This window comes from Tupaia chinensis, unplaced genomic scaffold (genome assembly GCF_000334495.1).
Source record: "Tupaia chinensis unplaced genomic scaffold, TupChi_1.0 Scaffold000311_2, whole genome shotgun sequence".
Classification (NCBI taxonomy): Eukaryota; Metazoa; Chordata; class Mammalia; order Scandentia; family Tupaiidae; genus Tupaia; species Tupaia belangeri.
Window position 1 is genome coordinate 8,762,512 of NW_006159803.1, and position 15,237 is coordinate 8,777,748.

The window sequence follows — 15,237 nt, forward strand, 5'->3', positions numbered from 1 at the left end:
AGAGGATTGGGTAAGGAGGGATGTTTAAATTTTTTTCTTTTCTCATTGGCTTCAACCTTATTGCCTTTAGAGAGACCCCAGCCCATATCTGATTGCATTTAGCATCTTCTACTGCCTTCTACCAGGCCTGGGACCCCCAGCTTCATTTCTGGTTTGAAGGCAAGAAGGGAGGGAGGCTCTCTACATGGCCGAGGGTGGGGAGGGGGCTGCTGCAGGGAGTTCACCATGGCTTCTCCTGGCTTTCACCTTCGCTGTCTTCAGAATCCTGGGCGTTTGGATAAAGCGTTACATTTGAAAGTGCTCCCGAGCCGGCCCAGTCCCTGTGTGGATTCCTGTTTGTCAGGAGAGCCTCAGCACGGAGGAAGAACTGCTCCCAGGAGCAGAGGTCTCTAACCAGCCTCAGCTCAGCCTGGCCCATGGTGCCCATGTCTTTTCTTTTCTGCAACCCTTAATCTGCTTTGAACCCCTCCTACTTCTAGCCCCTGTCTAACCCGCTGGAAGTGTCAAGAATTTAGGGGGGAAGGGAGAAAGCAGGTGTCTAGAGAACCCCCAATGCTCAGGCAGCCTCTCCTCCCTCCCCTAGCCCCTGTCTAACCCGCTGGAAGTGTCAAGAATTTAGGGGGGAAGGGAGAAAGCAGGTGTCTAGAGACACCTCTACTCCCTCCAGTATGAGCAGACTGAGCCCACATCTGTAGGGTCCCTGGGAGACTGGTGGGGCAAGGATGTCTGTCTGTCTGTCTCTTCGACAGTGGTACATTGAATTTCAGATAGATGGGGGGTTGAGGTTGGGGCAGGTACCCAGCAGATCACTGCCAAGCAGTGGAGGGTCCATCTGGCCTTGCAAGGTCTACTTGGGGTCAGGAGGCTCACTGAGGGTACTGGAGTGTAGAGGGGGTATTTGCTGCTGGCGTGAGAGTGCTGGGCGGCTGGGTTAGAGCAGATAGACTGATGTAAGGAGGCCTTGCTGCAGAGGAAGTGGGCAGCCCTATGTCCTAGCTTTCCCATTCTTCTCTCCTGAGCAGTCTGAGTTCCAGCCAGAGGCCATGTCCTCAAGTTTTTACAAAGGGGCAGTGGAGGCCCAGAGTGTGCAGAATCAGAACTCTGCCACCCCCTAGGGGACAGCCTGGCAGTGCCCTGAAAGGCTACCATCCCCTTCTCAGGCCAGTTCTGCACCCAGGCACTTGCTTGAGCACTCTTTGTTCAACAAGCATCTAGTGGGCACAGACTGCACATCAGGTGGGCCCAGGGCAGCTGGCATACGGCAGAGCACGAGACAGATGGGAGCCTGCTCTCACGGAGCTTGCAGTCTGCAGGACAGAGAGCCCGGGCACACAGGAGGGCTGCATGGGCTGCTGGGCTCAGCTGGGGAGGATTGCAGAGCTGGACTGACAAATAGCTACTACAGTCGTCCCAGCCCTGCGACTGGTATTGCTGCTCCCCTCAATGAAACAAGCCCTCATCTTTAAATTAGAGAGACAGGGATGCATGTGTATGTGCATGTGTGTGTGTGTGTGTGTGTGTGTGTGTGTGGTGAGGTATGTCTTTACAAGTGTGAGACTCACTTACACAAGATAAATGGCCCCCAAATGACTGTACATTGAATTTCAGTAAAATCAATCATACTTTAATTGCACAAAAGGACTTCTTTCTTTTCAGGAATCACGACAGGTGGTAGTAGCTGCTACTTACTGGTTCTCTGCATCTTCCCTCCAGATCCAGTGCTGGGTCCTTCACCCACCTTGTCACAACCCTCTGAAGGACCTATTCACTGTTCTCATTTTACAGATGAGATTAGCTTTCGGAAGGTCACAGCTGGTAACTAGCTCAGCTGGGATTTGAACCACAATCTGTCCTGAATCCTAAGCTCTTTTTCATCGTTTTTATTTCTTCCACGAGAGAGACAAAGAGACCAGCATCTCTAACATCATCTCTGTCCCTCAATCTACCCCCAGTCTCAGCTGACCCGGATCATGGGCATGTGTGTGTCTGGGGTGTGAAAGGAAGTCCCAGGATTAGAACCAAGCACCTTTCCCATATGGGTCCAGTTGCATTACCACTGTGCTACTACCTGCTCAAATCCTGAGCTCTTAACCACACTCTATTGCCTCCTGAGGTATAAATAGCACTAGTGATCTCTCATGTGTGCAAAGAGATTTGTGCTTACCAAGGAGTTCTGTATTCATTACTGTCCATTTTCTCCCTCTGTCCTCACAGCAGCCTTGCCGAGGCACACTGATGTGGTCATGCCCATTTTACAGGCCGGAAACAGATCCATTGAGGTGCCAGGCCTTGTGTGATGTTCACTGCAGTGCATGGCCAGTCGGGCCTGAGGCCCAGTCATCCCGATTCGAGATTCTGCTGTTCTCTTCCTTGGTTCACTTGGGCCTGTGATTGCTGGGAAGGATGGCAAGGTCTAGCCTGCTTTACCTCCCTGCCATTCTCCTTCTCTTTCCTTTTTCTCCCACAGTCTGCCAGGTACCTGGCCCTGTCTCCCACTCTCCCCGGTTCACTTGGGCCTGTGATTGCTGGGAAGGATGGCAAGGTCTAGCCTGCTTTACCTCCCTGCCATTCTCCTTCTGCTCTTTCATTTCTCTCCCGCAGTCTGCCAGGTACCTGGCCCTGTCTCCTACTCTCCCCTCCCTGACCTTGTTCCATGCAGTTGGCCTCCTTGCCCATCCATTGCTTGGAGTGGGCGTTTCCAGGGAGCAGCGTTGCTTCCTGATGGCTCGTCGTGTTCAAGCCTCCACTCAGCTCGTCAGAGAGGGTTGCTTCACTGCCCTCTGTAGAACAGCAGTCCCCAGTACTCTCTATTCCTCTGCTTAACTGAGCTCCCTTTTCCAGCACATAACCTGTTCCAGGTTGTTTTCTTGTTTGTTTGTTTTCGTTTATTAAGGTTTTTGCTGTAGGGTATGTGCACTTGCCAGAGAGACAGAGACAGAGAGAGAGAAAATGAGAAATCACCCCCACACACACTTAGGAGGGATGGCCACACTGCAATCCCTTCTCCTCCCAGGATTTGGGCATGGATGCCCAGAGTGATTTTCAAGCTACCAGGTCTCTGGACTATGAGAATACAGAACCATAACCACCACTTCACCTGCTGGCTCCAGTACCTGACCTGTTTTTTTTTTTTTTTTTAAACAGAGGTTTTTGTTACAAGGCGTATGCACTCACTGGAGAGACAGAGAGACAGAAAATGAGAAGTCACTCCCCTCCCCCCCTTGCAGGGGCGATGGCCATGCTACAGTCCCGTCTCCTCCACTCTATTCTCAGGATTTTGGGCATGTGCATGTGTATGTCTGGCGTGAGTCTTTTTTTAAGGTGCTGGGTCCAGGACTCCAACCAGTCAACTACATGGAAATCATTACACCATCTGCTGGTCCCTTGACCTGTTTTTTATTTATTTACTCACTTTTAAAAACTCTGCCTTCCTCTTCATGAATGTAAGTTCCCTGTGGGCAAGTTTTTTGTCTCTTGCTGAAATCTACCTCCTGGATATACTTAATAGACATCCAAAAAGCAGGCCCATGTGTAGGTGAGAAATGGAGAGCCTTGGCCATCTCTGCCTGTGTCCCTGGAGTGCTCCTCACTCCAGGATGAGCCCCAGGAAACGTTAGGGACCAGTGGTTGCCGCTAGGTCCATATGCACCCGTCGTATTCAGCTGGCATGACCTCCTTCCCTCCCCCTGCCTCCCATTGATGCTTTATAAATGTATTAGTGGCTGCATGATGTCACCGTAATGCATTTTGGGAATAGCCATGTGGTTTATACACACTTGAGTTGCTTTGAATGTGGACCTGACATCATACTGAAGGCAGCCGCGAACAACATATGCACAGTAAACAGGCAGAGACTGTCTTATTGATTAACAGATGAGGCCTCTATTATCGATCAGAGCTTGGCGAGGAAATTTATCACTTTTAATTTCAGGGCTGCCAAATATTTCTGCCTCTGAGCCAGCCATTCCAGAGACAATTTAAAGGCACAAGCCTCCTTGGGAGAGCAGGTTTCGTCTGTGTCCTGCTCCGCTCTTGTGTCGGCGAACCTGCCTGAATTAGCTGTTTGGCTCACCCTGGAGATCTGGGAGGAGTCGCAGGCTCTCCGGGTGGAGTCAGGGGCTGTTGGGGCTTTGTAAGGGGGGCCAGCAGTGGGAGCCAAATGTCTGTGGTTTCCATGTGAAATGAAGAGTCTGACCCAGAGTCACTGAGGACAGGGGACTTTCACACACTCGCCTCATTTTTGTGACTTCAGCGAGATAGAGGTGGAAAAGGGAGGGCTTTGAAGGGAACCAGATGTGGTCAGACTTGGACCCAGCCGCACCCTTTACTAGATCATGTGTGCGCATCTGTTTTTATCTTCATCTGAACTCGTCCGATGGTGCACATCCGGCCCTTTATTTCCTCCCTACCCTCCTTCCTTTCTCTCTGCTTTTTGGTTATTAAAGCCAGAAGCTTCTGCAGCCCACACTGCTGGCTGTTTTCTAAGAACTTGTCCATACCACATCCCTTTGAAACCTGTGTGCTGTTGGGCTTCTCACTCCATAGCATGTCTCTGGTAAGTTGGGGGGCCCATGGGGCACCTCTTCTCCCCTCCTGCTTCTCCTTTCTTCTTCAGAGAGCCATGAGAATGGATAGAACCAAAAAGAAGAAATACAATTAAAATCAGATCCCTTACAGATCCACAGAAAATCATTGGTGACCAATGATTTGGGACTGGGGGAAGTTTCTGATTGTGAGGGAGCTGGGGCTGCCCTCGTCCCCAGTGTCCCGTCGTGGCTCGTCCATTCCTGGTACTTGCTGCATTGTCCAGTGCACATGGGTGGAAAGCGATCTTGACTGCCACCTCTTGAACACACACTGGGCCTGCTTTGCCTTCATCCCTGATGGAAATTTCCCTGGCTCTGTCTTCAAAGCTCTGTAAGCCGTCTACCAGGTTCTTGGCCTGAGGATGCCCTGCAGCTTAAAGGGACACCCAGAGGTCATCCTGGATTCTCCCAGCCTCCAGATGAAACCCAACCCCAGCCACCTAAGACAAATGGCAGCGTTTATTTTTAAAGCTCTTCAGGAAAAGTGATTTCCTATCTTCTCTGGGGCATATTATCACTTGTTTATTCAGTCAATCAACTCATATTTATTGAGGATCTATTAGATTATATCCTGGTCATCATTTGGAATATAATAGGCCTCAGCAAGACAGTTGATGCCCTCCTGGGACCACAATTTCTAGACATGCTCTAGGATCCTCATACTCTTTACTGGCAAAAACGGCATTTAGCTTAAGCCATAGATTTTGAGTGATGTTCCCAAGTTTATACTCCAAAGCAGAGGTTCTTCAAACTTAAAAGAAGTAGAACCATTTTTTCAAATGCAATTTTACACAAAGCCCTAATGTATAAATGGGTACATTTTGTATTCTTCATTTGAGTCGAGGGAAGGGAGCCCAAATCCTACCTTCTTATCCATGAAGCCTCTTTGTAGATAGCACCATAGGAAAGTTGAAGGGTAGAGGGATTAAGAGGGAAGTCTCTGAAGTCAAGCTATTTGTGTTTGAATCTATGTCCACTATTATCCCCTGTGTGATAGGCAAGGTAGTCCGTCTTTCCAGGCTTGAGTTTACTCATCTGCTAAATGGGATGGAAACAGTATATACTTTACATGATTTTTGCTAGGGTTAAATGAAATGCTCTAAATTAAACACTTAGCATCATACCTGGTATGTAGTAAAGCCTTGGGAATTCTTAGGTGGCTTGAAAATAGCACTAGGAGCTATAGATACATGCACAGGCTCTAATAAAAAGCTGCAACACAGGCTTGATTAAAGAGGTGCTAAGGTGTCTTTAAAGGACCAAGTACAGTGGCAGATTGGAAAGGGCAGAGCAGTGTTGTTGCCCACAAATTCTAGTTTTGAAAATGGAGAGAATAAACAGAGGGATGGGTCCCGGCACTGCTCAAGCACAGAGACTGAGGAAGGGTCAGTGACACCCAGAGGGGGGTGATGAGGGCAGCCTGCCTATGGAGTTGGACAGCTCCAGGGGTCACATTATGGAAGGCCTTGAAGCCAAGGAGAGGGATATAGAGTCAGTACAAATTGAGAACCATTGTATCTTCTTGAGTAAGAAAGTACGAGGAGTCCAGTGGCCTTCAAGGATCCTGCATCTGTCAGGTGGCTCAGAGGGTGGCTGGTGGTGAAAGTGCATGTGCCTTCTGGCCAAAAATCAAATAAAATAAGATATAAAAAAAGCTATACAGTATAACAGCTATTTACATAATACTAAGTGTTACAAGTAACCTGAGATGATTCCCCAACCTCTAGTATGGGTCCGTGACCTGTTAGGAACCAGACTATACAGTAGGAGGTGAGCTGTGGGCAGGGGAAGAAAAGCTTCATCTGTATTTACAGCCACTCCCCATTGTTTGCCTTACCACCTGAGCTCTACCTCCTGTCAGATGAACGGTGGCATTAGCTTCTCACAGGAGCCTGAGCCCTGTTGTGAACTGTGCATATGAGGGATCTATAGTAGGTTGCACACTCCTTCTGGAATCTAATGCCTGATGATCTGAAGTGGAGCTGAGATGGTGATGCTAGTACTGGGGAATGACTGAAAATACTGCATTACGATGAGTCATGTAATTATTTCATTATATATTACAGTGTAATAATACTAGAAATAAAGTGCACAATAAATATAATGCACTCGAATTATCCCCAAACCACAACCCCCCCACCTCTAGTCCATGGAAAAATTGTCTTCCACAGAACCAGTCCCTGATGCCAAAGAGGTTGGGGACCCCTATTTTAAAGTATTTAAGAGGACATGTGTAGGTAATGTGCAAATACTACACCATTATACATAAAAGACCAGAGCATCCTTGGATTTCAGTTTCTATGGGGGATCCTGGTACCAATCCTCCATGGATACTGAGGAGCAACTCTGCTGAATCAGAGCTCCTGTGTCGTCCATGTAGAAGCATGTCAACAGTCTCCACTTAGCCATCAGTTGTAATTTAGGCAGTAGGATGCACTTCTGCTCATTATTATAATTTACTTCTTTATTTCCCTTATCAGGAGCTCACCCCTCAAAATCCCCCTTCTTCTTGGGATGCTTCACCTGGACTCCTCTTGGTTTATTTTGGCTGTTCCGATTTTGTTCCCTTTCTCTGAGAGAGCCTGGATGAGGGGATTTGGTACTCATCGGGTGGGTGGTCATCTCTTGGAGGAGGGGTGGGGCTGGCTGCTGGGGCTATGAATTACCCCTGTGCCAGGATCTTTAGATGTCCAGCCCCTTCTTCTCAGGCCCACCCATGATATTGGCCCATGGGCCCTTCCTCCTAATGGACTCGGGCTCTATTGGTAATTGCTTGTCCTCTCTTTCAGCGGGTGCCAAAGCCTTTGTCTGTGATCAGTGTGGTGCCCAGTTCTCAAAGGAGGATGCCCTGGAGACACACAGGCAGACCCATACTGGTAAGTTGACTTTGGTTCCCATTCTCTGGGTTTTCCACAGTACAATGACACATGGATTGGACGTGTTATGGTGGCATCCTCTTTTTGCATGCTCGATAGCCAGCTATTTCCTGGGTACCTGCGAGTGGGGAGAACTCCAGCCATGGTCAGCTGCTCATGCCTATGGGGCTGGCTGGGCAGGAATCTAAGAGTGAGACGTTGTCTCAAAGAATAGCCATCCTACACTAGGCCACGATCTCTGTCTAACAGGCCACCGAGATCCCATCTTCAGGGAGGTGTCTTGTGTGCCCTTACGGAGGCCTTAGAAAGTTCATGATGTTATCTAAGTGTTCCATTCTCTTGGCAAATAGCCAGGAAACCTCTGATGAAACTCTGAAACTCTTGTGTGGCCATAGTGGGCTTGTCGTCCTCCTGCAAGAGTTGGTTCATCATCTGAAAGAAATCTGTCCATGCATTTGCTGCACAAGGATCACGAGAGCAGTATTAACTAACAGGGACACAGTTCATTCCATGTCAAAGCACTGACTTCACAGCGTCAGCGTCACCTCCTCGTTGTAACCGCCGTCGGCATCATCATTGCGGCAGCCCCCACAGGCCGAGTGCTCACCATGTGCCGGCCTCTGTTTTCAGTGCTCTTTCGGCTCCCAGCCTCTCAGGATCCCCTGTAAGATCGTAGGGGTAGAAAATGAGGCTCAAAGGAAGGAAGGTGCCAAGGTTAATAGGGGACAGGGGGTCGGGGGTAGGAACTTAGAGTGCCTGGGTTTAATCCCGACCTCCTGGATCCTATTTGTGGGATCACAGATCAGTTATTTAAACTTTCTTAAATTGGGTTTCCTTAAGTGAATTAATAATATTGAGTTGTCAGGAAAGTCATGATGCATTTTTGCATAGAAAAACTTAGGAAAAATAAGTCATGACGTTCCAGTAGTATCTACTCTATAGCATAAAATCATTGTGAGGATTAAATAAGCTATTTTATTTGAAGTGCTTTGCAGTGCTTGGCTTAGAGTAGGAATTTAATTAATAGTAGTAGGTGTATTTAATTTACTAAATATTTATTGACTTCCTGCAATATGCCTGGCACTGTTTGGACATTTAAGATATAGTGAATGCGTGAGACAGACAACCTTCCTGCCTCTTCTGGAACTGAGAGACGGTATCAACCAACCTGTGTGTGATACAATGTCAGGTTAAGTATTATAAGTGCTACTAAGAAAACATAAAGCCAGGTGAGGGGTATGGAATGATAGGGAGAAAAACAATGTTTTGGAAGACCTCTCTGAGCAGGTGATATTTGAGCAGAGTCTTAAGAGAGTGAGCCACTCAAAGATTTCTGGGAAGAATGTCTAGGCAAAGAGAACAAGCACCGTGAAAGTCCTGAGGCTGAGGAACCTGGCAAGTTCCAGGACCAGCATGAGGAGCAATGTGACCAAACAGCAGGGACGAGGCGCAGAGCGTGGTGGGAAAGGAGGGCAGTAATCAGAGGGCTTCTCATCTCTAGCCAGGAACCTGGGCTTTATTCTGCAGGAGCTAAGAGCCCATTGGAAAAGGAGAAAAGATAGGCTAATCATATATTCAGTAAGACACTTACAGTTAGAAAATTGCAAAGAACTCTTATGATTTTAAAAAAAAAAAGTCCCACAAATAATCAAATGAAGGAACAGGCAAAGGATCTGAACAGACTTATTTCTAAAGACCGACAAATAGGCAATAGGTTCATGAAAAGATGCTCGACACCATTAGCCATCAGGGAGATGCAAAGTGAAACCACAGGAAGAGTCAACCTCACACTGACTGAGATGCGGCTGTGATAAAAATATGGACAGTAACAAGTGTTACCAAGATAGGGAAAAATAGGAACCCTCATACACCACTGGTAGGAATTGAAAATGGTACAGCCACTGTGAAAAACAGTTCAGCAGTTTCACAAAGGGTTAAACATAGACTTACCATGTGATGTGCAATTTCACTCCTAGGTATATACTCAAGAGAAATGATAACCTGGCCTCATGAAAACCTGTATATGAATGTTCACAGCAGCAGCATTCATAATAGCTGAAAAGTGGAAACAACCCAGCGCTTACCAACTGATGCATAAACAAAATATAGTATATTCATGCAGTGGAATGTTTTTTCAGCCTTAAACATGAACGAAGTATGATAAATGCTACAACATGGATGCTCAGTGAAAGAAGTTAGGCACAGAGCCCACATATTATATGCTTCATTTATATAAAATTTCCAAAATAGGCAAACTTATAGAGAAAGGAAATAAATTAGTGGGTGCCAGGGTCTGGGGGATTTGGGAGGGGGTAACGGGAGTGACTGCTAATGGGTATAGGATTTGTTTTGAGAATGATGAAATGTTCAAAAATTGATTATGGTGATGGTTACACAGCTCTGAATATATTAAAATCCATTGAACTATATATCTTAAAAGCATGAATCATACACACACATATACACATATTAATAGAGAAGGGGGAATGGTCTCAGTGGGTGTTGAGTAGAAGAATCACTTGACTTGATTTGTGTATTTAAATGATCTCTGTAGCTCCTGTGTTGAGAATTGACCTTGGAGAAAGTTTCAGCTCTCAGTTACTATGTAGCATGTCACTCCAACAGTAGTTTAAAAGAGCAATGTGTTACTATCTCTGATAGTTCCAAGTTGGCTGGGCTCGGCTGGGCGGTTTTCCCTTAGGGTCTCTCATGTGGCTACATCACGTAGTGACTAATGCTGGCATCTGAAGGGGTGAGGATGACTTCTTCACTCAGTGCCCTCCACTTGGCCCCTCCTTTACAGTAGAGTTGCTTGAACTTGATACATGACAGCTCAGGGCTCCACGCATCAGGAAACATAAGCTTTCAGCCATTTTCTGCTCTGTGTATGTCTGTGTGTATAGTGATGTTTTAGACAGGATCTCTCGTGCCAGGACCCTCATGCTTCAACCCCTAGCTGGGACTATAGGCCTGCACCACGTGTCTTTTTAAAGACAGTCTTAACTATATTGCCCACCCTAGCTTTGGGCTGGCAACCCTTCTGCCTCAGCCTCTCGAGTAGCTGAGATTACTGGTGCATGCAACCATGCCCAGCTTTTCAGGGTGGGCCAGGAATTGAACCCAAGCCTCTCATGTGGTCTTACCCTGCCAAGTAGCAGTGTCTGGTGTGTGCCACTGCTGTAGGGCCTCCATTTCTCTTAAAAGCTCAGCTGGAAACAAATGACATAACTTTTGCCACATTATATTGATCCAAGAAGTTACTGGTCAACCTCAGATTAAGGTGATAGACAGACTCCTATCTCACTAGGAGATGGACAAAACCTGGAAAGACAGAGGAATTAATGGCTGCCATCTTTGGAGACAAGCTACCATAGGGTACTTGAGTGGAAGGAAGACCAGTCAGTTGCTGTTACAATATTGTCATCAATACTTCTAAGTTCTTATCCTTCCATCTCACAAAGTCTGGCCTCCTGAGTGCAAGACCTCCCTCCTCACACGGTTACCGTGGGCCTCACATGGTGCTGCCTGTTCTGTAACAATGAGAAGAGAGCTGTGTAGGTGAGCTGCCATTCCAGTCAGCACCTCCCGAGCTCGGATATGGAGAGGTATGGCCAGGTTATATTGCCCAGGGTTCTAGATCTCATCGTCATGAGAACCAAAGGAGGATCAAGGTCACCCTTATGCCCTACCAGTGTCTCGCTGCTGGGATACATGTAACAGAGAGTCCAGTTTGGGGAACCGGGGAGACTGAGCTGGGAGCCAGCTTTGCCAGCAGCTTAATTCTGTTCACCCAGATTAATTTACAGCAGCAGGGACCAAGCTGCCCACTCAGCCAGGGGCAGAGGAGGAAGCTGAGTCTCCGAGGGTGGAGCAGTTGCTGGGATGTGTTCCTAGGCAGACCGTAGACCTTGCTGGGCACCTTCTACAGGCCTGGCACATGCTGGGGATAGGCAGTGACCAACACAGGTGCACTCCCTGTTCTTGGAAAAACAAAAACAAAAACCCCGAGGGTCTGAGGATGAGGGTCCGGGTCCTTTGTCTTTCACCAGAGTCCTTGTGGATGGGGCTTTTCTGAGGGAGAGAGAGGCTCCCCCAGTGAGGGATCGGCTCCCTGGTACCCCCTGCTTCTGTTGAGGTAAAATGTGGATGATACTCAATAAGCCACATGTGGCTTGCTCAATAAAGATCGAGTAAACTGAGCTCTTGAAAGGGTGAGGAAAGGAGAAAATGAATCCAAATTAGGGAAGAGAGACCAAGGTGCGCGCTTTGAGCAAGGCTCCCTGCCAGCCTGGTGTGAGCTCTGGGTGAGCTTCCCCAGCAGGGAAGAGCACCGCCCCTTTCTGCAGTGGGCAGGCGCTGTCCTCAGGCCCGTGCCCAGGGCAGGTATGACAGCAGCCCCGCTCTTGTGTGAGCCGTGGGACACCAATGACTCTCGTGACAAGTGGCAGAGCTGAGGTGCAGTGTCACTCAGAGTGCTACGTCCTTACTTCCCTGCTCATCGATGGAAGAGCACGATCTGAAATCTATCTGCTGCCTCTGTGGTAGGAAAGAGGACCCAAGAGGGAGAGGCCTGATCACAGGAAAGGCTGAGGATAACGCAAAAGCTGTTGGTGCGGGAAAAGCTGGGTGGGGTGCCAGGGGTGGTTGGGGAGCTGACAGGAGTGGGGAGAGAGCCCTAAAAGGAGAAGGAATGGAGGTGCTGGGGAGAGTAAAAAGGGCACTAATGCCACTAGGTATTTCTGATCCCTTAGTTGTAAGACATTTCTATTATGCCAGTTTAACTGATGAGAAAACGAAGGCCTAGAAGCTGCCCACTAGCAAGTGCAAAGCTGGAACTTGGCCCAACGTCAGTGCTCTTTCCAGTGTTCCCAGCTGCCTACACATCGACTGACTGTTGTCCCCATGTTCGGGCACCGGATGGCTCAGGGAGAGCCTCTTTAGAGACCGTTTAGCCCCACGGCTCTGTCCTAAGCTGGGCTCTTCTGAATCCCTGTGACTCATTTAACTAAGAAGCCACAACACCCCAATGCCCACATCCTCCTCCTGGGGTAGGATACAATTTCCTGAACGAGATCAGGTCTGGGAGTTCGGGCCTAAGGCACCATACGGGGAGTGCACAGTGCTAACGTGGCATTGCCCAGGGCAGGCGATTCCGTCTCCCAGGTATTGTGGGAGCTGAAAAATTCATATAACAGAGAGTAATTTTAGTCCCAGCCTGGCTACATGAAGGGCACTCACGTCTCCCCTTTTGCTCCCATGTAGCCAGGCTCTCTGTCCTGGTACATGGGACCCCCCCTTGCCCTGTCCCTCCCACATCTTAATGGGCTCCCGCTGGTGCTCAGGGGGGCTGTGCTTATGGTTGGGCCGGGCTCAGGCTTTGTTGTCACATTGCAGTTCTCTGTTTTGGTACAGCGAAGACTTCGAGGAGATAAACAGAGATCATTTTACACCTTTTATATTATGACAAATACATATTGCAACACACTGCTGCTTCCCAAATGTTTGGGTTGCAGAGCAGCGAGGAATTAACAGCCACGCGGCTCCCGAGATGCTTGTACTTCATTTACACATCAGCATTTTTTTTTACACTGTTTGGTAAAATAAAAGTGAGAAACGCACATGCATGCACGTGCTCACACGCATGCCCAGGGCCCCACCTGGCTTCTATATCAGGAACATCCTAAATTTAGTAAGTAGTTCTTTAAGTCCAGATAAACTGATAAATACCTTTAATGGCTTAATTTATACTCTGGGTTTGAAATTTGACACACGGACACTATCTTGGCTCAGGAAACACAAGCGGTTTTGTGCCAGAGGTTTTAATGACCGATCAGTAATATAAATTGCTGCATCACTGAACAGAAATAGCTTCTCCATGTCATTTGATCTGGAAACTTCTCCGGCCAGGCAGCAGTTAATAAATTTAAAAATAATTACCCTCTTTATTCAAAGTCAAACTAATTAGGAGTGGGTTTTACAAATCATAATGTTGTTCAAGTCACTGTACTTCCTCGTGTGGGACTTGAACAGGCCCGGGGGCAGCAGACAGGCTCGGATGGTGTTAATTAGGGGGCAGGGGAAATATCTTGGTGACTGAGCTGAAGGGTAGGGGGCTGGGATGTTCTTCAGCATGATTGTGGAGGAGAGGAGAGGTCTCCATGGGGAGGCCGTGAGGGTGACCTGTGGGAACCTTGACCTCTTTTAATCCGTGTGTAGGAAAGTCTGAGCAGCCCTCTACTTAAGATCTGAACAGGGTGGGAGTGAGGCCAGAGCTGGTCAGTGTGGGCCAGGCCAGAGAGACTGGAGAGACAAGGAGTAGGGGAGATAGATGTGCAAATGACTGCTGGGGGAGAAGGGATCTGCCCGAAGGCAGGGGAGTGGACAGGATGGTCTCTAGAGGGCTTCACTCCCTAGGCAGGTGTGGGCCCTAACAGGGTGGTGCAGGCCTGTCTTGCAGATTACAGAGAAGAGGGAGTCCGTGGACCTGGAAGTCCATGTTCAGGGTATTTGGTGCATCATGACCCACAGCTTGGGACCTGGCGTCAGACTGTCTAGCTTCGAAGTCTAGCCCATCACTTACGAGTTTCATGATCCTGGGCAGCTGTGAGTTTCTCTCTAGGCTCCTGTTTCCTCTCTGTAGCATCAGGACCGTGTTACGAGTTTCATGATCCTGGGCAGCTGTGAGCTTCTCTCTAGGCTCTTGTTTCCTCTCTGTAGCATCAGGACCATAATGGCATCTCTTCTATGAGGGATGTTGGGAGGATTTCATTCTGTAATCCATGTAACTCAGTGCAGGCCTTGCGTGGAGTGAGTGCTCAGTAAACAGTGGTGATGGTCCCGTCTCAGACTTCATCGGAGCCTGGCAGTGCTCAGTAAACAGTGGTGATGGTCCCGTCGTGGCATCATCTCAGACTTCATCGGAGCCTGGAGAGCACTCAGCCCAGAGGATGGGGTCGGGGTGCAGGGACAGCACACAGCTGCCTTTCCGAGGTGGAGGTGGCTCTCTCGCGTCTGTGATATGTGCCCTGGCCAAGATGTCTCCCCTTGAGCCAACAGCCACTGGAGCCCTCCAGGTTCAGTTGGAGAAGTGAGGGCAGATTAAAGTCCCACACTTTGAACGGTCTCCCAGAGTAGATTTGGTAGATCCCTGGGCCAGACACTGCCCAAAGGAGCCACCTCTAGGTGATAACCAACAGGTCACATGTAAACCTGGGCCAGACAGGCTGCAGAACTGAGATCAGGACAGAACACATGCAGCGGCCTCGAGGTCCTGCCACATCTTAGAGGCAATCTCCTGGCTTTGAGGTCTCAGGCCTCAAAGGCTTAGGGTTATTGAGTTTCCTGGTGAGACCCTAGCACATGTATGTTGTCTCCAGGATTCTGGGGTTTCTAGATCTCATACCTTCTCCAAGGAGGACCCTGCATCTCATCCCACCTTTTCCTGGTAAGAGGCACAGAGATAGGCAGAAGTTAGCTAAGGTTATTCTTTGCTTTAAGAGTTCTGGGACTGGGAAGCTCAAAGGGCAGCTCTGCAGACTGAGGGCACTAGGCTGAACTGGGCCTTAGACTTGCCCCAGACCAATTTAACTCTCTCTTGCAGCCCCCAACCTGCTCCACAAGGTCTGCCAGGTTAGTGGCTCGGGTCTGCTATGGGTCAGCATAGCCTGTGCAGTTTGGGTACCCCACTATTCCTTCACTTATCCTCTGAGCTGGTTTTTTTTTTTTTTTTTTTTTTTTTTTTTTTTTTTTTTTATTGAGCACGTGTGCTCATTGGA

The 15,237-nt window shown here is 48.4% G+C and overlaps 1 protein-coding gene across 1 annotated transcript in view; it reads left to right on the top strand.

Moving 5' to 3' along the window:
* ZBTB16 (zinc finger and BTB domain containing 16) overlaps positions 1–15,237 on the top strand; it is a 216,438-nt gene that overhangs the window by 138,084 nt on the left and 63,117 nt on the right. Inside the window, exon 4 of the mRNA XM_006151039.2 lies at positions 7,376–7,462. Within this exon, the coding sequence (XP_006151101.1) occupies positions 7,376–7,462 (87 nt within the window). The remainder of the gene's footprint in view (positions 1–7,375; positions 7,463–15,237) is intronic.